Source organism: Vulpes vulpes, chromosome 10 (assembly GCF_048418805.1).
Source record: "Vulpes vulpes isolate BD-2025 chromosome 10, VulVul3, whole genome shotgun sequence".
Lineage (NCBI taxonomy): Eukaryota > Metazoa > Chordata > Mammalia > Carnivora > Canidae > Vulpes > Vulpes vulpes.
In genome coordinates, this window is record NC_132789.1 from 18,527,901 (window position 1) to 18,552,775 (window position 24,875).

The 24,875-nt window shown below is 40.1% G+C and overlaps 1 protein-coding gene across 4 annotated transcripts in view; it reads right to left on the minus strand.

Annotated features, from left to right (window-relative positions):
* CORO1C (coronin 1C) overlaps positions 1-24,875 on the minus strand; it is a 74,161-nt gene that overhangs the window by 20,021 nt on the left and 29,265 nt on the right. For all 4 annotated transcript variants that reach the window (XM_072723021.1, XM_072723020.1, XM_072723019.1 and 1 more), the window contains one exon: positions 7,176-7,298. In XM_072723021.1, the coding sequence (XP_072579122.1) occupies positions 7,176-7,298 (123 nt within the window). The remainder of the gene's footprint in view (positions 1-7,175; positions 7,299-24,875) is intronic.

The following is a 24,875-nucleotide window of genomic DNA, read 5'->3' on the forward strand; positions in this document are numbered from 1 at the left end:
ACTACAAAGTCACTTCCATTTTTATTTCAAGGCAAAAGCTGTATTAGGAAAATCTGTCACAGAAACAACAATGTGCAAAACAGGGAGTTTACTTCTGTTGACAGAAGTGTAAGACTGACTTGGGAGAAGGGAAACATGTCCATTTGAACTTCTTTTGGGACTGGTGAGAACATCTAGCCAGAGACTAGTAAGACAAATACTGTTTCCAAGATCTTTCCCTCTCCCAGACTCTGGGAGAAACAATGATTGCAACCCACTGTTTGAATTGGCCATTTTTTGCATTTATGTTTGATTACTCCCTGCAGATAAGGAACAACGGTGAATCAATGTCATTCACTAAACTTAACTTGGCTCCTCTTTGTATTATTTAAAATAGTAATATTTTCTTGAGCTAAACTTTTCCCAAGTAAAATACTTAGTAGCCACAATCTTTAAATCTCTCTATGAGAAGATATTGTTGGAGAAAAGTACAAAAAGTCTGAAAAAACCTAGAAGCAGAGCATAATTTCTGGGAAAAGTTTATATATAATTTATATATAATTGTTTTCTACCAGGATAAGAAACTGCTAAAAATTATATAATTTATATATAATTGTTTTCTGCCAGGATAAGAAACTGCTAAAAAGGACATTCAGGGACACCTAGGTGGCTCTGGGACGCCTGGGTGGCTCAGTGGCTGAGTATCTGCCTTTGGCTCAGGTCATGATCCTGGGGTCCTGGGATTAAGTCCCCCACAGGGAGCCTGCTTCTCCATCCCCTGTGTCTCTGCCTCTCATGAGTAAATAAATATAATATTTTTCTTAAGTACACTCAAGGTAAGATACACCAATATAATTTACTTTTAGGCTGCTTAAAGAAGCCATTTATAAAAGATGAAGGAATGTACCAGTAGCCTGGCATTCCTTTTCCTAAACCTACAATCAAAGAGATATCACTGTTACTGAATCGATGCTTGCAAAATTAACAAAGCAATGCTTAAATGCTTAGGACTTAATAGAATTAAAACTATAAATACAAAAAGCAGTTTTAAAAATAAATTTTTAGGGACACCTGGGTGGCAAAGTCATTGAGCATCTGACTCTTGATTTCTGCTTAGGTCATAATCTCAGGGTTGTGTGATAGAGACCCTGCGACAGGCTCTGTGCTAGGCATGGAGCCTGCTTAAGATTTTATTCCTCTGCCTCTCTGTGCTACATTCCCCACCCCGACCCCGTCAGGTGCTCTCTCTCTAAAAAAAGAAAAAAAAAAATCTCAATTTAATTCTTTTATAGTTGGGATGTCTGGGTGGCTCAGTGGTTTAGAGTCTGCCTTTGGCTCAGGGCGTGGTCCTGGAGTCCCAGACCAAGTCTCACATCAGGCTCCCTGCATGGAGCCTGTTTCTCCTCCCTCTGCCTGTGTCTCTGCCTCTCTCTGTGTGTCTCTCATGAATAAATAAGTATTTTAAAATAAAAAAATAATCTCGCTCTCTCTGGATGAATAAATAAATCTTAAAAAAAAAAAAGGGCAGCCCCAGTGGTGCAGTGGTTTAGCACCGCCTGCAGCCTGGGGTGTGATCCTGGAGACCCGGGATCGAGTCCCACATCAGGCTTCCTGCATGGGGCCTGCTTTTCCCTCTGCCTGTGTCTCTGCCTCTCTCTCGCTCTCTCTGAATGAATAAATAAATAAATCTTTAAAAATAAAAAAATTAAAATTAAAAATAAAAAATAATTTACAGTTCATTTGACAAAGTGGTTCTATTTTATTTTTTTAACAAATATTTGCTAAAGATATTCTTACTGCTATGAATCCAAATAGTAACATGTTTTATATTTATAGCTTCCTTGTTGTTTTTATTATTTTACCTGTTGTTGTTATTATTATTTTACCTATAAGGTAAATGAGGTTGAGAGCATGTAAGTGGCCTGCACATGCTCCAAAATCCCCATCTTTGGACTTTTCTTAAGACTCTTCTCTTACTAGAATGAAGTCTTGTTACACTACCTACTATTTGAGCTCCTGGGTTACTACCAACAGCCTAGGCTTGGGAAACTACTGAAAGCATTTCTGTTTTTAAAAAATAGTACTTGGGTGCCTGGCTGGCTCCATCAGTAAAGCAGGCGATTCCTGATCTCTAGGTCATGAGTTTGAGCCCCACAGTGGGTGTGGAGATTAGTTAAAAAATAATAATGTAAAAATAAAATTTAAAAATCGTGTTATGTCTGAAATGGTTTGGTCTATCATAGTGTTCTTTTACCTTCAGGGGAGCAAAGGGAAAAATGAGGTACTGAGAAAATGCAGTTGGAGATAATCAACTATTTCTTTAAAATTTCATTTCAATTGCTAAGCTATAGAAGCTTCTTGTAATTGCCCTAATAATAACAAATGGGGACGCCTGGGTGGCTCAGTGGTTGAGCATCTGCCTTTGGCTCAGGGCATGATCCGGGATCCGGAATGAGACTCACATTGGGCTTGCTGAGGGGAGCTTGCTTCTCTCTCTGCCTGTGTCTCTGCCTCTCTCTGTGTGTCTCTCATGAATAAGTAAATCTTAAAAAAAAATTATTTGGGGGATATTAAACAATTAAAATATCAGTGCCACACTTAAGGGCTTAAAAAAGCAAACTAAGAGGAGGATTAATCTCAAAGTATTACTTAATTTACAAAATGTTCACTCTGGCAATACCAATATAAGGTCAAGGTCAGAAGATTCTGAAAGGATGGTGGTATCAGTGGCAAGCACAGTTTTGGGGTCTCCTCAAGTCTCTCTGTAAAAACACAGAGCAAACAAAAACCTAGAACTACGTGATAACCCCCAAATCCAAGTGGGAGGAGGAAAACTACCAACAGCCATATGACCTGTGTATTAGGGGTCTCTGTGTGGAAAAATCATGGGGTAGTGATGGGGTGCTTCACAGACCTGACAGCAGCAGGCCAATGTAGAGGCAAGCAGTGGAAACTGGGAAGGGTTTGCCCTCTCCAAGAGCAAGCAACGATAGGGACCCGAAATACAAAGGTCTAAAGGGGCTTGAGCAGTCTAGACCCCATACTCTAGAAGTGAACCATAAACAGCTCCCTTCCAAGACAGGCTCCACAATGAGGATAAATTCCAAGGAATGCAATCAAATCAGAGGACAGAAATAACAGGGAGAAAGACCAAATAAAAAGCAGGCCAGGAAATCTCAGAAAGCAAGCCACCACGTTTCTGAACACTATCTGAAAAGGACAGAAGGGGGAGCTCTGTGAAGTTAGGTTGGCTGTGTAAACTGAGCCACCTTCAGAACAATTAAATGCATATCAAAAATAAGAAAAAAAAGCCAAAGCCCCCCAAATTACTATAAGAAACAAAGAGAACAAGGTATAGAATAGCATCCTAATAGACAACAGAAGAATGCTAAGAAGTCTTTTTTCAAAATGAGAAAAAAACCATCACTACTTCAAAATAAAATCAGAACTTGAAAACTCAAAAGGTAGCAAAATTTTTTCGGAATTAAAGAAAAATCACTTTAGAAATGAAGACAAACCAAGAAAGAACACATTATCAAAAACATAATAATGCCCCCAAAGAAATAAGAAGTAAAAAGCAGAAAAAAAGATTAAAGTTCTGAAGCTAACGTAACAAACACTGTATGTCAACTATACTTCAATTAAAAAATAAAATAAAATAAATGAACATGAAAAAAAGTTGGGAGAGAAATTGACCCAATATTGAAGACAGGTAAAGATGACAAAGCAAATGGATTAACAAGTGTCCCTGAAAAAAAAAAAAAAAACAAGGCAAGAAAACAGAACAAATTCTAAGGACTATAATTGGAGAAAATATTCCTGGGAGGGGGAAGAAAAGACCTGAAATTCTACATTGAAAGAACATACCATCAACCTAGGAATGCCAACTCAGAATAACCAACAATATTCTAGCACGATTACTGTATTCTAAGAAAAAAAATCTTATGAACATCTAGGCAAAAAGAACGTATGGTTTATAAAGGAGAGAGAATTAGATTATCTGATTTTTTTTTTGACAGCAAAACTTTATGCCAAAAGAAAATGGAATAATATATTTAGATACCTGAGGAAAATCTCTGAGCCAATGATTTTATATTCAGAAAAACCACAAAATCTGTAAAGGTCACAGACAAGGTATTATCTATACAGAAGGATTTTTTAAAGTACTGTTCCCATGAGCCTTTTCTACTTGATTCCATTCTTTTTGCAATCTCTCCTCAGGAGGCCTGTCCCAGAAGGGAGCACTCTCTGGTTGAGTTCTAGCATACAAGGGTCTCGAATCCACTAGGGAAGGAAGCTTAGACTAAATGAGGAGAAGTAGATATAAGGACCTATGGAGAGCACTAACTACAGTGACTTACGGAACTAAGGAGAGGTTGTTAAATGTAATGGCTTCGTCATCTTGGAATAGAAAGTATATCGTTTTTAAAGCGGGAGAACAGAGAGAGCATAGATTGAAAAGCTGTGGTTCTTTAAAACTACTTTCTGTAATCATCAACTGGTAGTCATAATAGTATTTTTGCTCTGAGTTTTGCTCTTAGTTGTATCTGTAATATGATAAAGCACATGAGACAGATCAAAACAGTCTAATTCACCCTCTGAGCCCTTTAGGACCTGGATTCTCAGTGTGTAAGAAGAGAGATAAAGATGCAATGTTCAAGAGGTTAGGTTAAAACTAAACAGTCCAGAATTTAAATAAGGAGTATTAGGATGAAGTCACAGGGTATTTTATCCTTAAATATGTATGTATATTCTAGTCCCATTTACTGCAAAATCTTAAAAAAAAAAAAAAAAAAGATCACCATGGTAACAATGAACATTCCTAGCATCCAGACTGATCTAGAAATTCCATTTTCCATTAAAGGAAGCCAGAGCTTCTGAGAGAAGTGGCTGATATGAAGTGTGGGTAAAGAGATGTCCAAGACAAGCCTGGAACACCTTAACATACCAAATAGCAAGGAAACTATCAAAAACAACTAGGGTATGTCAAAAAAAACTCAGGAAATTTGAAAAAGTTCCCATTAACAAAGACTGGATGACCTAAGCTTTGAAACAAGAATTGTAACGAATCAAAACCCATGAAATACATTTAAATCCATAAGCTCAAGATGAAATGAAAGTGGGGTCAGGGGTAGAGAACCTAACTCGTCATTTTCTGAGAAAGACAGAGAACCAATTCATTATCTTGAAAACTGGGTAAGTCAAAGGAAAAAATGAGCATCTAGACTACTTTCCTATATGAACAGTACTACTAGACAACCAAATAGTAGATAAGAGGGGGTTATCACCTTTCAATTTTTACCAGCTAAGAATGGAAAACAAAATAACAGAATTTAACATTACCATATTGTGACCCTTAGGATTTGATGGATCTAGGTACTGAGCATTGATAACTGCACAAATCAAAAAAGAACAAAGACCAGATTAACTTGGTATCTATCATGGGCCTCTAGACTGAAGGACATAATAACACTAGCTATAGTCTTGCCAAAGGGACTGAACCTGAATCTGATCAGACTTCTGGATCCAGCTGCCAATTTGTAGGGAATTCAAAGGACAGGCAAGCATGTTGAAAGTGCACCATGAGCGTGCCATCACCAAAAACTAGACAGCTGAAAGATGCAGGTCAAAGGTCAGGCTTCTTCATCAGATTTATTGTTAAGGACAAGGAAACAATGGAGGAGGAAGCTACAGATTACAAAAGACTTAGAAGACATCAAGTTCTTTAAACTGGCAAGACTAAGTTACAGCGTCTAGAAATACACGCTTGGGTAATTAAAACCACGAAGAACAGAAATTGAGTATTCGAAGAGTAGAAGTAGTGGTTACCACAGCGAAGGAGCGCATGGAAGAGTCTGAGAAGAAAATGTTCTATTTCCTAACCTGGGTGGTGGTTAGAGGGTATTCACTTCACTGAACTTCCTTCCCTGTTTAAGTATGTTTTATAATAAAAAAGGCGTTTTCTTAAGATGAATCAAACCTGCTTCTTCAGAAGAAGTTAAGGTTTAGTTGAAGATTTGGCATCAGTGGTCTAAATAATATTCCTTTCCCTTAGCAAAATGTGTCTGCAGCCACGAAAATGATCAATTTAGCAATGAACACTAAGCAGAACAATTCCTTTTAACAGCAGCATATTTCTTTATAATGTGACTTGGCTGCCAAAATTATGAGATCACAGGAGGAGTTATCCTTAGCCAAAAGTCCATGAGGAAAAATGAGTAAATGTTTAAATGACACAGTTCAGGAATTAATTTGTGTTTATGTAAAATCATTTTAATTAATAAAACCTTCCAAACAATGTTTCTAAGTCTAGCTCAGTCCACAGAAAATGAAGAGGGAAATAATAGTAGTGAAATAATAATAATCTCAGACATGAGATTGCCTGCAACTGACATAGGGACCACTTTCACTTATTTCTACTCTTAGCACATTATTCCCCATCCGTGCTTATGGTAGCCTTTCAACATATTTTGGACTAGGATTAAGAATTGATCCAAACCAATAATTACATTTTAAGCCTAAGAAGAACATAATCGAGAACAAGCAGCTTTGCATTAAAAAGTATCCCAAAGCCTGGTTTCACACTAACCTACTCTTGGAATCTAAATGAGGGAATATAAAGAACCTACTTTAAATATCTTTCATGTTGTGTATCTGCATAAAAAGGACTTTCTTAACAGGGTCCAACTAGACAGAACACACCTTCTGATATTATCTTGGAAGTAAGCACTTTATTTATTGCAAAACTTACTATTTCCCAATATCTGTTACATATCCCATTTTTTACATATAACCTTTCACTATAATGTACCATTCATGCCAGCCGTGTTTTTTCTCCTTTAGAGGAGTGAGAGGAATTGTGGATCAAGGGCATTCACAGAAGTACTGGAAAGCCATTCTGCTTTCTCCAAAATCTTCCCACAGAGCAGATGTGACAACTGTCATTAAGCATGTGGACACCCATACAAAAGAAGAAGGAAGACAATATAGTACGTCTTTGATATAAGCCCTGGGCTTATATCACAGTTATGTTTATATCTATATCTATAGTTACACTTTGTCACTAAAATATTGTATAATCCAATGGACAATCAAAATTGCTATGACCTTCTGCTTTTCAAGCCTCTGCCCACACTTTTTGGAAGGAGTAGGTGGGTCTCACTGGCGTCTGTGCATGCCACACCCTGGGAGCTTACCATAACCGTGCAGTCCTCTGAGCCACTGGCAATGACCTGATCATTATGTGGGCACCAGTCTATGTCAAGCACCGGTCCTGTGTGGCCACATACTGTAGGGTAGGATTTGTCAATCCGACCAGTCTGAAAGAAAAGAGAAACAAATCTACTATATAACACCAACACCACAGAATCTGTATGTTTTCTCAAGCCCATTTTTTCCTTTGTTACCTCCACCCCAAATCCAGAGTCTATATATAATGACATTCACATCGGTCAGTGTCAACTAGTAGGAACTGTCAATTTGCATTTCTAGAAATAACTACTCCACCAAATCAAAAGGATCCAAACTTCTAGAACCACAGAGATTTTATTTAATCAACTGCATTATTAGGCATAGCCAATGAAAATATAAAATCTTTTCACCAAAACACAATTTGTAAATTATAGGTGTGTTTTTACTATTAAAAAGCCCTTGGTATTATTCAAAATGTTAAATATAACTTTTAATATAATTAACTAATACCCTTGAATATAACAAATTACCAGTTCTGGAGGTGAATGGCATTGTGAGCATACAAAGTTAGGATAATAAAAAGAAAAGCTTTATCTATTGCTCAGGGGTTGAAGGACAGACTTTATTTTAATGTCTCAGTCTCTTCACTGTCTTCAATCAACAGAAGAGCCATCCAGACCACCTAATTGACACCAGCTTGGATCCTACCCATTATCCACTCCACATCTCATTAAGAATACTATTTTCAACACTGATTAAGTAGACATCACAATATGCTCATGTTATTCATTTGAATCTAACAAGTCAATCTGGCTTATCAAGCCCATTTTTGTGTTAACTAACACAAAGACTACTATAACAACAGGTATATAAAAGCTCTTTCCCTTTTTAAGCAGGTTAATACCAGTCCACACTGAGGTCCTATACGCTCTAAAAGCAGGTCTACAAAGATGAATCACTGCCAAGCAACACTGAACCTATTCTTTGTAGCTGTTGTTGTTTTCCTATTATGGCAAGTCATCACATCACTGGGGTGAGGCGTCTCAGAAATTTTTCAAGATCAAGAAATTCTGTAATTTCTCTACTTTAACTCAATTGTGGAAATCTCCAAAGCAGCAGTATGCTAAACGCAAAGACCACAGTATCAGAGTCAGACACATATGGGTTCAAAACCAGGCTCTACTGCTTCAACAGCAGGTGGCCTTAAACAAGTCATATAATCTCCTTGAGCTTCATCTCATCATCTGTGAAATGAGTAACAAGAATACTTACCTTCCAAGATTACTGTAAAGATTAGATAAAGTTTTTTGGCAAACCATAACTTAGTATTACAATTGTATAAAGTATGTAAAAAAATTAATTTCAGGTGTACCTCAGAGGTATTACAGGTTCTGGTCCATATCACTGCAACTAAAGCAAGTCAAATGAATTTCTGATTTCCTAGTGCACATAAAAGTTATATTTACACCATACTGTAATCTATTAAGTGCACAAGCCTTATGTCTAAAACAAATACAATTTGTAAACCTTAATTAAAAAGTACTTTACTGCTGAAGAATGCTGTCAATGAATCGTAATCAATGATCACAGATAAACCTTAACAAATATACTAGTTATGAAAAAGTCTGAGATATTCCAAGAATGACCAAAATGTGACAAAGAGACATGAAGTAAGCAAATGCTATTGGGAAAATGGCATCAACAGACTTGCTCCATGCAGGATTGCCAAAGATCTTCAGTTTGAAAAAAAAAAAAAAAGACATGGTATGTGGGAAGGGTAGTAAATGAGGTAAGCCTGTATAGTGCCTGGAATATAGTAAATAATAAAAAAACTGGATCCCTGGGTGGTGCAGTGGTTTGGCACCTGCCTTTGGCCCAGGGCACGATCCTGGAGACCTGGGATCGAATCCCACATCGGGCTCCCGGTGAATGGAGCCTGCTTCTCCCTCTATGTCTCTGCCTCTCTCTCTCTCTCTCTGTGTGACTATCATAAATAAATAAAATTAAAAATAATAATAATAATAATAATAAAACTACTATCACTTATTAGTTCTATATATATGTTAGCATAATATATTAATTTACTCTGCCATTAAGAACTACAAATATGGGGATCCCTGGGTGGTGCAGAGGTTTAGCGCCTGCCTTTGGCCCAGGGTGCGATCCTGGAGACCCGGGATCGAATCCCACGTCGGGCTCCCGGTGCATGGAGCCTGCTTCTCCCTCTGCCTATGTCTCTGCCTCTCTGTCTCTGTCTCTCTGTGTGACTATCATAAATAAATAAAAATTTTTAAAAAAATTGGTAAGAACTACAAATATGTGTCCTTTATGAACTTTTAGGGGCCAGACACCATACTAAGTACTGGGGGTACAAAAGTTTACAGGGCAGTCCTTGAATTGGCTGAACATGGAGTCCATTAAATCCCCAATTCCAGTGCAGTGTGAGACACGCTCCACCAGGACAGGTACAGGGGGGCAAGGACACAGAAGGGAGACATTCAATCAGGTCTGTGGGGGTAATAGTCTTTGGGAAGGTTTTCTGCTGAGAAAGAAGAACTCTAAACTGAGGTGTGGAGATGGCCTGTCCACAGACCTAAAGCCTGGGAGTTTCACATGCTCATTTCCCCTTGCAAATCTAATTCAACCCCATTTGGATCTTTAGAATTGCATTACCAAAAAAAGAATACTAGAAGAAAATGCCAATGAATACCATATGATATAGAATGTGGTTGTTTATTATAAGGAGGGCCATACAGACAGGTCATTTACAGGCAGCAAAGCACAAGGGACTGGGAAGCAGACTGCCTGGGCTGGCGTCGTGGCTCCATCCTTTTCCAGCTCTGAGGCCCTGGCCAAATGACTTCATCTCCCAACCTCATTTCCTCATCTGTAAAATGAGAATGTTACAACTCCTTCTATAAGAGCTCATGTGAGGATTAACTGAAGACAATCAAGAAGGGGACTTGGTACTTTCCCAGCACCTGAAGGGATCAATAAATGGTACCCTAAATTAAGCAACTGCTGGGATCCACTCTATCATATCCCTGATCACAGCTTTCTTTAAAGAGGTAACTGCTACAGAGCACCTAGCCAGCTGGTTTTCCCTATCTCCCTCCCTGCAACTACACAGAAACCATGTGAGTAACCCAGCCCTGAAGCTACTGCCTGCCACCCGGTAATATTCTACTGCTGAAGCAGGTGGTAGCGGAACTCACAGGTGTCCATTTTATAATAATATGATGATATACAGAATACAAAATAATAATATGAACATTAAATCCAGCAGTGAAAGGCATGTCTCAGATTAGATTAAAATCAGCTACAAGTCATGTTTAAGAAATAATAAAGCAACTAAATTAAAAACTAAAAAGGTCACTAAAGGAAGAAACATAAAAATATGTAACAGCCAACTGGCTAGAACAAACCAACTTTAAGATGCAATGCATTATTAAAGGTTAATGTCACTACGTAACATTTAAACAATTCATTGGGATGCTATGGGTTCTATGAACTCTTAACTCCTCTAACTACATAGATTAAAAATAATTATAGTGAAATCTGACAGAACTAGGAAGAGAAAAGGACAGAGCCATAATCTTAAGAGATGTTAACAAAGACTCTCAAGCAAACAGACAAAAATTAGCATGAATATAGAAGACTCTAGCAAGTAACAAGCTTGATCTAATGGGCCAATCCAGCCTTGGAGCCAATATTTCAAAAATTAACTTTTTTTCCAAGCACACATTAAGCATTACCTTTTTAAGATGACCAATTAGGATACCACAAAGCAAATCTCACAAAATACCAAGGAATCAATATCCTGTACAATGCAATTCAATTAAAAAATTAACAGAAAAATCTATAAACCCCATATTCCCAAGGCACCTGAAAAATTTTTTTACTTTACCAAATAATTCACACAAAAAATTATAACGGCCAATAGAAAAGGCTACAAGTGATAAACACATGATGTTTCAGAATTTGTGGGACAGAGCTACAACAGACCTCCAATGGAAAATCAGTAGCCTTACATGATTATACAAAAAGTCCAAAAATTAAGGAGCTAAGCACGTAATATGAGAAGTTAGAACATACAGAGCACACCCACAGAATGTAAAATTACAAGAAGAAACTAACAAAAAGGGGGGTGGGGGTGAATGGGTGATGGGCACTGAGGGGGGCACTTGAGGGGATGAGCACTGGGTGTTATTCTGTATGTTGGCAAATTGAACACCAATAAAAAATAAATTTATTATTAAAAAAAAGAAACTAACAAAAATAAATAACAAGCCAAACTGACACAATACAAGAGATTTGGAAAAGAGAGAAAGCACAAATACCAGGAATTTTAAAGGGGACATAACTTATGGTGTAAACTTACATGATATGACAATACTGGGAATAATATCTGATAATAAATTTGAACATCCCAGATTGAACTGGCAATCTCCCAGGAAAAAAAGATAGCATACCAAAACTTTTTCAATAAATAAAAAACCTGGGGTACCTGGGCAGCTCAGTCGGTTAAGCATCTGCTCTCAGCTCAGGTCATGATCCCAGAATGCTGGGACTGAGCATCAGTTCCCCCACTCAGCAGGGATCCTGCTTCTCCCTCTCCCCACTGCCATTCCCCCTGCTTGTGTTCTCGTGCTATCAAATAAATAGATCTTTTTTTAAAAAAGGTAGAAGATATAAAAAAAATAAATAAAAAACCTGAATAGACTCATAACCATAAAAGAACCAGTAACAAAAGTCCACATATTACCCACCTCCCTATCAGTCAATCATGTAACACCAAGAGTCACTAGGCCCAGATGGTTTTACCAGAGTTTTACCACTCAAGGAAGAGATCATCTCAGATAAAACTTCCCAGAGAACAGAAAGAAGAGCACCACTGAATTCATTACATACGGAATGTACCACCCTCACACAGAGGACAATATAAGAAAGGGAAACTGAAGCCTGTATGACATAAATATTGATGCAAACCTCCCTCAACAACAACAAACTCAGCAGTGTGGGTTGTTCTCAAAAAGAAAAAAAAAAGCAGAGTGGAAAGACAAGTTGCAGACAAAAAACACATATGCAACATCCATACTAGACAAAGTCAACAAACAACCTACACAGAATGACCAATGGTACGAGCACGGAACTCACAGGGAAAGAAACTCAAACACCCTAGAGATGTAAGAAAAGCTACTGGTCTCACTGGTAATCAGGGACTACAGATTAAAATAGTGAGGTAACACTTCACAACTATTAAAACTGGCAAAAGTTTGGAAGTTGAAATACAAGTGCTGCCAAGGATGTCAGGAAAGAGGAACTCAAAAACACCAGGCATAGGAGTTTCTCCTGCTACCATACTTTTTGAGAGCGATCCAGAAAGGTCAGGTGGGGATGCCCACTCCTGAGCAATACCGCCTCTGGGTAGTCTGTGGAAGAGCAAGGCTCCCATATTTTACACAGAAAATATATTAACTGAGGCACCACAGGGAATAGTGAAAAAAGCAGAAGCAATTTAAGTGTCCTAAGTATGGAAACAAACATCACTTAAGTAGAGGTATAACACATATAATATTATAACCTATGCATAGATAGATACACACGTGATAAAAGTACACATCCCAACTTTGAGGAAATGGTTACCTCTGGTGTAAGAGAAGAGGAGAGAAGGGTATTTCAGCTACATCTGTTATGCTTTATTGTTTTTCAAAAACGGGAGGTACGAAATAAACGGGAAAATATTAACATCTGTTTAATCTTGTGGGTAAGTACATGAGTGTTCTATTATTTTGCTTCCTATTTTTAAAAAATAATTAAAATATATAAAGTTGAGAAACGCATCAATGTATGGTTATTCACACATACAAACAAGACAAATGTACTGTTACTAACTTCACATTAAAAAATTTTTACTCTAAAGGAAAAAAAGTTTTTCTATCTGAAGTGCTTTATCTCGGGAGTCTTTGCATCCTTACACTCTCCCCAGCAAACCACATCTGGCAGCTTTGATGGCAAAGTACAGTCACTTAACTCTGAACTTCTAAGGACACAAAATAATTTTTTCCAATCTGGGCTAAGAAGAGCTTTTGCTCAGATACACAGTAATTTTGAGGGCAATCTGGAAGTACTAATATAAGCTGTTCTTAATTCTACTGAGAAGCTTACTAAATGACTTTCTTTTTAAGGTGAAAATTATACAATCCTAGCTTAAAGATACTGGCCAGTAATGTTCAGTCATGTCAGACATTTGAGAGGAGAAGTTAGCCTAGCTTCCATTCTCAGCTCAGTGCTGACAAGTCCATAGCATTAATATACTAAGAAGCCTAACATTTTCATAGGAATTTATCACTTGAAGAGCTACTGCACTGCCTTCCTATCAAAAATAAGTAATAATAAAAATAGCTAACACTTGGGGTATCTGAGTGGCAGTTAAGCATCTGACTCTTGGTTTCAGCTTAGGTCACAATCTCAGGATTGTGATCGAGTCTCAAGTCAGGCTCCATGCTCAGCGTGGAGTGTGCTTGTTCCCCCCTCTCCCTCTGCTCCAACGCATCCCATCCCATCCCACCCCGCTGCCCGCACACTCCCTCTCTCAAACAAATAAATAAAATCTTTAAAAAATAGCTAATACTTGGGATCCCTGGGTGGCGCAGTGGTTTGGCGCCTGCCTTTGGCCCAGGGCGCGATCCTGGAGACCCGGGATCGAATCCCACATCGGGCTCCCGGTGCATGGAGCCTGCTTCTCCCTCCGCCTGTGTCTCTGCCTCTCTCTCTCTCTCTATCATAAATTAAAAAAAAAAAAAAAAAAAAAAAAAAAGCTAATACTTTCAGAGTGCTTATATTACATGCTAGGAACTATATAAAAGACCTTTAGATCCTCATTCTAAGCTGCTTTTTGATATATCGACTTTATTTATCCCCATTTTCTAAATAAAGAAATGGAGCGAAGAAGCAGAGCTCTAAAACATCACTGATCATCCAGCCATACTAGATTTCCATAGGGAAAGAAAATTCCCACTAGGCCACGGGTTGTGAAAAAGGCACGAAAGTAATGTTAGAATTATTGGCAGCTGGTCATCAGAAACAGAGGTAATAAAAAATGATATCCTGCCAACAGCTGTTTCCTCTGGTTGTAACATCATCACAAATCCTTACACCAAATAAAACAGGGAAAGTAGCATCAAATTTCAGCAGAACAAAAAGGGAATTGACTAAATGTCTGATAGTGATAAAGGAACAAAAAAGAAGACATGGGAAAAGAACTAGCATTTTAAATGTGCGTGGACTGTTTTACATACAGGATGCTCACCACACACAATCCAGGGTCAGCTATCTTGATTTCAAGGGCTTATACCCCTGAGTATCCTCTTATCCATAACAAAATTAATCAAAAGAAAAGCACATCTTTTACCCAGTGGGTATATGTTATTAAAGAGGTAGAGCTGGGCAATTATAAACTGCTGAGAGCTCGACTACATGGAAACTGCAGGAAACCATACAATACTGGCCTTATATGGTAAAGATGTGGACGCAGTGTTTCTCAGAAACACTCTGCACTAGGATCTAATGAAAATGCATTTCTTGTTCATACCCATGACACATCCTCATTCATCATGCAGTGAATAAACCAAGGAATCCATGTCTAATCGCTGGCTTGTGAAGGACCACTCAGAAGAGACATCCATTGCAAGTCACGGTGACAGCACAGCTCACCTGCACCTCTAAGCAGCAAATATAAGTGCATGCTGAGGTCAGAAAAAAAGAGTTACAAGAACTTTTTTTTAACTAAATGGTGATTTATTTTAAGTTCTACCTATAAGTTTTCCAATGTTTACATATAGAGTAATTTCATTTACTAAAAAAATCAAGTTGCTGTCTCATTAAGGATGTGTCACACCTCAGCTTCATCATCTAGAATATCACTTCTTTTCTAGCATGGAATTAAAAGTTTAGCTGAGAAAAGTCAGTCACCATTTAGGCTCCTTGCTTTGAATAATGTTTAAAATTTTATTGATTACTTATTAGTTCCTGCCACTTGTCACAGGAGAGCTCTTATTGTATCCCTCTAGCTAAAACTCCCAAGTGGTGGGAATTGCCAGCAAGTCCTCAAGTGGCAAAATGACCAAGGTTACCAACAGAGCTGGCTCCATGCCTAGTAAACTTGTGAAATATTAGTGAAACAGGTCAGGGCACTGGCTTATGGACTGTGATTATCTAAAAGATCCAGTGGCCTGCCTGGGGCCCAGCAACATGAGCCCCAGGGAAAATTCAGCCTCCAAAGTGTGTGTACAGCTGGCACAGGGGAGAGGTGTGACAGCACAATTTCCATGTGGCTGGCCCGAGCTGAGGCTGATGGCTTTGACATGTTCCAGCCAGCAACCCTTATGGTGGCAGAAAACCACCTAGACACTAGCACTATCATTTACTTTGGGTTTGAGGAAAGTTCTCAAAAATTTCAAAGCAGCCACAAAACTCAACAGAGCTCCTGGAAACTGATGCCTCAATTAAACCCAGAGTTAGGCAACACTTTCCTCCAATAGGCATTTTTGGGGAGGGGAAAGTAAAAATCAAAATTTAAACACCAGTAAATACATTATCTAGCTGTTCTCTAAGAAAGAATGTTTGTAATTTTAAATAAACCTGCAAACACATTCCTCCTGAGGCATAAAGAATTCAATGTAACTCTTATGACATATTTCTAATTATTAAAGATATTTTCCATCAATTTTGGTGGAAAACCATAACTTCTCCCACTTACATTTCACAGTGTACTTTATTTATTTCTCACATCTCATGTCAAAAAGGAATCCATACTTAGGGAATGCACTCATCCTATATGCCCAGGGCAGTACCGTTGCAATCAAACAACTCTAAATATACACGAACAGAAGCATACAGATGTCTTCTTACAGATTTGCTTCTATAAAGGAGCTCCACACTGCAATGTTTTTAAAGGAGATGATGGTATATCACAGATGAGCCCGCAGACATTTTCACCCTCTCAAACTCTCAAAATTCAACATTGGGAAGCTTCCCATAAGACCTCTGCATTATATAGAAGATCATTCAGAATGACTTTTTTTTACTGTAACAACCACCCCTCACAGGATAACTGTGTTCAATCCACACATTAGCTTGCTCAATATTATGCTGAATATGCTACCAAACTGGGGCTTATGGGAGCCTCTAATGGGTCCTTCAAAATGTACCGTTTTGTTAAAGCCACACAGCACTTTACTCGGCAGGCTCACTCTTTTTCACAATAACCTAGGTTTCCAACAAGTTAATAAACTTCCATGGTATAAAAAAGTGACATGTGTTTATTTTGCTAGTCAAATGAAGTATTCCCCTTTAAGAGGCTCCAAGTGTTCCACATAAGACGTCTTTCTAGCTGACAACCCAGAGTTCAGTCATGCACACCCAGACTGTTCCGGGGGGCAGCCTCTGACCACAGCCCACACCGTCCCCCTCATCTAGTCCTTTTTTTTTTTTTTTAAGATTTTATTTATTTATTCATGAGAGACACACAGAGAGAGAGAGAGAGAGAGAGAGAGAGAGAGGCAGAGACACAGGCAGAGGGAAGCAGGCTCCATGCAGGGAGCCTGACGTGGGACTCGATCCCTGGTCTCTAGGATCACGCCCTGGGCTGAAGGCGGCACTAAACCTCTGAACCACCAGGGCTGCCCCTCCTCATCTAGTCCTGCACAGCAGCTTCCCAGAGCCTTAACCAGCTTCTGACCTGCAGTCATCTTATTCAGTCGCTTCACAATCCATCATTATAATCTGTGCTTATTATCCAGACTGACTTCACCAACCTCGGATGTAAAGGCCTGAAAAGTCCCTCTCTCTCCTGACTCAAGGAACAAGAGACCAAGATTTTCCAAACTGTCCATCCTTACTTTATATAAGCTTTTATTTTAGGAAAAAATGCTGATCAAAACCACTTTATATGCCCCAAGTTCACTAACTTTGTCATTCTGTCCATACTTTAAAAGATCTTTTGTGAGGCACTGATAATGACTCCTAACTGGCCTTGGAGTAATACACTGAAAATTCTTGAACTCTCGGCAAGGAGAATGGTAAGTCAAACGTGCTCGGAAGCAAGGGAAAAGTTTTCATCCCAAGCATAGTGGCTCCATTCACACGGTGTAGAGTTCAAAGGAGTCCAAAAAGGATGCCTACCGAAGTTTTTTTCAACTTCCTTTTTCTTGTATCAGTGTTCTTTATGTGGATATATGTTCTGTTGAAATCTCTTCGGGCCCCGTTGCGCCACATGAACAGCTCTGGTGTCTACGATCATGGGCCGGGGCAAAGTGATGACAGGGACTTCTTCAGCAGTCTAGAAAGACTGAGGCACACACAACAGGACTTGTGGACAGGCCGGCCACCGAGAGTGACCGCTCCTGACCCAGGACTAATACATTCTGTGGAGGTTTTCTTTTAAGGGAACCAAAAATACCCACCTTGAGGGTAAGTGGAGGCACCCTGGAATAAAACACACAGGTTGGGTTACTCAAGACTGTAAAGTAAGCCAGCTCCTCGACCTGCCAGGGAGAGGCAGTGCAGCTCTGCACAGGGCTCACCTGCCTGTGAGCGAACAGCAACAGAGAAAATGCCAAGCAAATTACTTGGCAGCACGGGTTCTCTTTAACACCTGGGTCTAATACCATTTTAAAAGTCCATTAAGAATGTGAGGGAAGTGACTATAAAACTATGGATTTCATGATCAGAAAGCAGAACAGAGGAAGTTAACATTTCCTTGCTCAACCACGCCTAAATATGCAACAGTGCGCAGACACGCTATGTCCTAACTTAACAATTTATAAAGTGAAAACCTCATCGCTACAGACAAATAATTCCATAGACTTCTGGTGTGAGAATAAGCAAAAGCTAGGAACACAAGGTGAGGCAGAAACTAGTCAAAATAAAATCCCACTCAAAAGCAAAAGCTGAAAAGCAAAATAACTACTGATGTTAAGTGCAAATATAGGAAATGAAAACAAATTGTTCAACTTCAAATCAGAAAGGAGAGTAATCAGTTCCCTAACCCCTTGTACTCAGCAAATGACCCTGTGGATTTCTCCCCTAGGACCTCCTGTGAATGACAAAGAGCTCCAGAGCTACCAACCTTTTTGGTCTGAGCTTTACACTGGCTTACACACAAGCTTCAGAAAAAAAAATCTGGGACACCTGGGTGGCTCAGTGGTTGAGTGCCTGCCTTCAGCCCAGCGTGTGATCCTGGAGTCCGGGGATTGAGCCCCACATCGGGCTCCCTGCATGGAGCCTGCTTCTCCCTCTGCCTATGTCTTTGCCTCTCTCTCTCTCTGTGTCTCTCATGAATAAATAAAATCTTAAAAAAAAAAAAAAAGAAAGAAAGAAAGAAAGAAAAAAAATCCGCCCTCCTTCAAGTTGAGATGAAAACCAGAAAAATATATAACTTTTTTTAAAAGGTAAATGCCTTGGGCTCCATGGCAGAGGCCATTCCCATCTTGCAGCAGTTATAAACAAGCAGGAGGATGGAAGTATAGACCCAATTCAGTAGTGTGTATCATTTACTCATGACTTAAAGCTCAGCCAGAAGCCCAAATCACTGTTCCTCTAAGAAAGCCAACACGTGCTCCATCACTCAGTCTCCCGGCTCAGTCTCCCCTGGATTCAACTCAGGTCCCACCCTAACCATACAGATATTCAACTTGGCAACAGAAAATTTGCTACATATGGTTATAAAGGAGGCTTCTGGACAAAGCAGGACTGCAGATATTTGTCCATCAAACCTTGGGTCTATTTCAGAGTAATGTGTTCGGAAAGCTTTTCTTTGATTTCCCAGACTTAGGTTATAATGTTTACATGGTGAGGGCTTCCGCTAGCAGCACTTGCCTGTGCACACTCTACACAGGCTCACACTCCAAAAAACCAGCAAAGAGTTAAACGTTCTTTGCACTTGACTCAGTGGCTTCCCTTCACCACACACTCCCAGATCCCACCATTCTCTGAGCCGAGCAGCCAATCAAAGCAAAGGAAGGAAATTATCCTGGCCAGCTGACAGCCCCAGAGCTCTGATGGCCATATATGGTAAAAACCACTGTCAGAGCCCTGTCAGCCCTACAGGCCGGCTGCTGTGGACATATCAGTAAACTGCAGCGGCAGGAGAAGTCGGCCAAGGAAACGTACAAAGGACAGGCTGCCTGCTCATCTCCAGGGGAGGAGGGTGCAGAGGGGAGGGGGGAGCCGGCATCTGCCAGGGCACACTCTGAGTCACAGCCACTCACTGTAATCAAAAATAGCCCCAGGGTACATTGTGAGGTTCGTTCTGCCAGGACTTTGTGCTTCATTGTTAAATGGGGGTGAGCAGGGTATCCCCCTTAAAAGCCCCCATGGCAGGACTGTGGAAAACAGTCCCTGGGAGAAAATGAAAGGGCCCTTCTGTGGCACTTCATGTGGTAATGAGGCCGTGCAGTGCTCGTGCTGCTGGCAGCTCGTGACATAATTTGGAAGTCATTGTTCTGCACCTGGTGCCGTCCCCCTGCATCCCTCCCACCCCCACCCCGTTGCCTTGCAGCCTTTCACGGCCCATACAATTGACAGTTCAAGGTGCTCAGCGCATCAGACAGCGTCTATTTCAGGAGGCGGTGAATGGGCATCCCGTGACACATCAGGACACTGGCAATGAATAAAATTCCCTGCCGTAACACCAAAGCGACCATGTGCCAAACGCCCACATCTGTACAAAGGGCTACTGGCACCGCTCCCCTTGTCCAAACTGGAGCACTGCTATTTGTGGGAAAGAAAATTGCCTGTCAGCAGAGTACAGTAAGGGGAGTAAGGGGGAGATGCAGCCAATGCAAATCCAGCAGGTGCTGGCAGTGACACGGGGGCGGGGGTGGGGGGTGGGGATGTCACAGAGAAAAGCACCATCGGGAGACTGCCATTCCTTTTGAACCAGTCCATGAAAAGAAGGCACTCATCAGCACGGTGCCTGGCGCTTTAGCAGAGCCCTCCATAATGCAAAGTGCTGCAATTTCATCACTCTGGCTGTCTCCTTGAGGCAGGGTATGGACCCAGTACCTTCCAAACCTTAAGATAATTCTCTGAGCTGACAGAGCCAAAGCCCTGGCAAGCTAGTGTTTTTTGTTATTAACCCTTCTAATCCCAGAGAAAGAATGCCAAGGATTAAGTATCAATGAGACCACAGTTTCTATATGTCCCCCCATCAAAAAAATCTTTCACACTAGATGGGGAAAAAATGTTAATCAAAAATATACACGTACAAATCAAATAAAGACTCAGAGGCCCAGGTTCTAATGCATGAAAGACCCCACAGCCCTGAGCAATCACTCAGTCTGAGCTTCAATCCCTGCACCTGCAGAACACGGGGAGGACAGCAAGCCCACCCATGCAACAGCTAAGACCATTTATGAAGGGGACCCTCCAAGCACACTCTGACGTCATTTTGGAGTCACATTTTTATGAAGATGACATGAAAGCATTGCCTTTTCCTGAAGAAGACACAGGAAAGATGCTTTGTGGATCCAGTTACAACAATAATCCTAAAATGCAGGACAGTGCTGCTTATTTTCTCGTTCTTCTCCATAAAATGATCAAGGAAAACACTAATTTTGCACTATTTACACTGGAAGCAACAGGACTAAAAGGACAAAAGAAAAGGTTTTTCTACCAAAAAGCTATTTTCACCCCCTCTTAATCCTTCCAAACATCCCATTTGACCAGTTTCACCAAACACTCATCTCCACACTCAAAGATCCTAGAATCTGAGGGGGAATGTAGCTCCCACCTCATTCTCCATTCTCCTGAGAACAGAGCACCTCTTCAAACTCATCAGTTTAGCGAATTGGCTGGGCTCCTCTTCTGTTTCATCCCTAGCTCCTACATATAGGAGAAACCTGAATTCCAATAGAACCTTCTCTGTGATATCTTCCTTGACTTATGAGCCTCAGATGGAACACATCTTTCATCAGTGTGTCAAAAGAACTTTATGTACACACATAGCTCCCTATCAGAGAGATCAAGGTCAACTGTTACCAAAGCTTTTTAAGAGCAAAAACCCAACACAGGTCCTGGCACAGAGCAGGTACTCAAATGTCTAAGGAAGGAGTATGTGAATGAATAAATATGACTTTTTTTAAAGTACTGTTTTAGACTTCACTAAAGTTTAAAGAACAATTAGCTCTTTATACATGCCCTGATAGCACTACTGATAATACTTTTTAAAAAATAACCTTTACATGTAATAAATTCATTATAAAACATTTTGAGAAAAGCACAGTAATCCTAAAGTAGAAAATAAAAATCACCTTCAGAAAAAAAAAAAATCACCTTCAGTCCCACCATCAATGTTAACACGCCACACTTCTTCCCAAAAACCATTAACATAATTTGAAGTTACACATAAGACAGTGACTATGACCTTATAATACATTTTTTAGGTTATATGACTGTATCATAGAACATAGGTTAAACAAATCTTGCCATATAACTTTTTCTTGTAACTGTACAGAATCCCTCAATTATCCATTTTAGATTTTTTTTTTAAGATTTTATTTATTTATTCATGAGAGAGAGAGAGAGAGAGAGAGAGAGAGAGGCAGAAACACAGGCAGAGGGGGAAGCAGGCTCCATGTAGGGAGCCTGATGTGGGACTCGATCCCAGGACTCCAGGATCACGCTCTGGGCCAAAGGCAGGTGCTAAACCGCTAAGCCACTCAGGGATCCCCCATTTTAGATTTATTTAACAATGTTATATACCTATATATATTTATATATCTGTATAGATATTTTAAGATATATGTGGAAAGAACACCTAAAACTACCAGAGGCCTTTTAGGTCACTGTAAGTAACTAATTTATTTATGCATTGTGTGACCTAACAGTATGAGTCAAGTGCTACATTCTGAGAATACATGAATCAGTTCTCAAGTACTGCTTAATAATTACCCTAAAACTTAGCTGCTTAAAATAATCATTTATTATCTCATAGTTTGAGGGTCAGGAGTTCAAAAGTATCTTATCTGGGTGGTTCTAGCTCAGGGTTCTCACGAATCATGTGTCAGCCAGGGCTGCAAGATGCACTTTCAAGACAGCTCCGTCACAGGGTTGGTTGGTTGACACGGACTACAGCAGGAGGTCCTGTGGAACTCTCCACAAAACTGCTTGAGTGTCCTCAAAACATGGTGCTTCCCAAAGAGACAACATGGACTACAGTGGGAAGTTCTAAAGACCTCTCCACAGAACTGCTCGAGTGTCCTCAAAACATGGTACTTCCCAAAGAGACAAAGTGGCAGCCAACATGCTTTCATGACCTACTCTCAGAAGTCACACTCCAGGGACACCTGGGTGGCTCAGTGGTTAAGCATCTGCCTTCCGGCCCAGGGTGTGATCCTGGAGTCCCGGGATCAAGTCCCACATTGGGCTCCCTGCGTGGAGCCTACTTCTCCCTCTGCCTGTGTCTCTGCCTCTATCATGAATAAATATATAAAATCTTAAAAAAAAAAAAAAAAAAGCTGTCACACTCCATCAATTCCACCATATCCCAGTGGTTACATCGTTCAGGCCTATTAAATGTGGAAGGGACCCAAACTACAGCATGAATACAAGGAGGTGGGGATCCCTGGAGGTCTACCACAGTGGAGTAAGGCCAGATTTTGGAGAACCTTTATCAAGAGCTACCATACAAGCAGCCATCTGGTTTTGCATCCTCCAACCAAGTCAATGTCTAGAGATCAATATAATTATAATCATCCTCCCCTTATCTGTTAAGTGGCTAAGAACACAATTATATTGCAATGTGATGACACATTTTGTGGTACCATGAGCATGCACAAGCAGCTAAGGGAACCCAAAAGATGATTTTCACGGACTCAGTGAATCAGAGGTAACATTTGAGTTGGATACTGAACAGTAAGAACAGGTACTTAGAATACTGACTAAAATGAATCAAGATTTCTTCTTCAATAAACATGACAGAAAAAACTCTAAAAGTGGCTCTTATCCACCCAGGTTCTATGAGAAAACGAAGTCCTCACATTCTAAGGCAGCAAATGTATGTAATGAATTAATTTCTCTCCTATGCATCCAGAAGGCATAGCATGTCCCATCCTTGAGAGAACTAAGAAAATATTTACTGAAATGATTTTCTGTAGGATTGAATTCTTTCAGAAAACCCTAGTTGACAAAGACTACAGGATCAATTGAAAAGAGGGCAGACAGGGTGGCTCAACACTTTGGTGCCGCCTTCAGCTCAGGGCCTGGTCCTGGAGACCCAGGATCAAGTCCCACATCAGGCTCCCTGCATGGAGCCTGCTTCTCCCTCTCTGCTTGTATCTCTGCCTCTCTCTCTTTTCCTCTCTCTCTCTGTGTCTCTGTGTTTCTCATGAATAAATAAATAAAATCTTAAAAAAAAGAAAGAAAAGATAGTTCACAGACATAAAGCCGTGTCAGAAATATTCCCACAAACAGTTCCTAAACAAATGGGGGAAACATAACTGCGTACAAGAAGGTACTGTACAACTATACCACAGAAGCTAGAAGAAGAGGAGATAGTGACCCAAAAGAGTAAACAGAGGCCTGGCCACACCCAGCCCATACTGGCCCAGAGCAGAGCTGTCTCACAGGCAACTACTGGGAGGATGAAATCAGCCATCACTCCAATAACCCGAAGTAAAAATAGCCCAGGGGGAAGGGAGAAAGTAATGAGGGAAGACAGGAGCCCTCCAATGTGCATCCTCCACCCAAGTAAATGTTAAGAGATCTAGAGCACAAAATTCGAATTCCTCTCACTCTGTTTTAAGTTGGGATTTACAGGTTCACTGTGACCTGAAGCTTTAGTGTGTATGTGCATGCACATACATGAACCTTCCCATAAACACAGGTGTGTATGAACCACCACAGTTCACGACAGCGATGGGAATGCCTCATCCCACATCACCAGTGCAGCTGCTCCACAGAGGGGAGGCTTGTTCGTGCCCACATGGTACACTGACCACAGAGAGCTAAAATCTGTATGCTCTCCATATGCGGCAGGTTGTGTAATTGTGGGGGGAAAAAATCCCTACAGCCAAAACCACAAAGCCAACTTCTGTTCTGTAAGACCGCTATTATTCATCCTCTGAAAGACCAAATAATAAGAAAATGTATTAAGCCACACCTTGAAAGTCATGACAGCATGGCATGCCACAGCTTGATGGGAGCATTACAAAAGAGATCCTGAACCACGTGTGCTAATCTAAATCACCCCACCTCAGAGCTGAGTACTTTCTGTAGTCCTCTAGCAGTGACCTCCTACAATCCCACCTTCCCTAATAAAACCTTAATGAAAACCTCACAAATCATACACTTAAAATAAATATACATTCATTCCTAAGATTGCTTCTTGCTATGTATGTGTTTTAACTTATTTGTCCCTACTACTCTCCTTTTTAAGTCTATAGAGATCACAATTTTCCCCAGAATCTAACCACAGCCTCATGAAGTAGCAATAATGAGCCCAATTTACTGCTTACACTAACGAGCTTTGAAGAGAAATTCACAGAAGGCCATGTTTGTAAATAGAAACCTTTAATGAAGAGTCACAACGTATCTTAAGATCAATACATGCATATTCAAAATTAACATGTACAGAGAGCTCCAAAAGCATCACCAAAACTCACCTGCCCATTTGTATCCAGAAAAAAAGGGGGCAAGGGAGA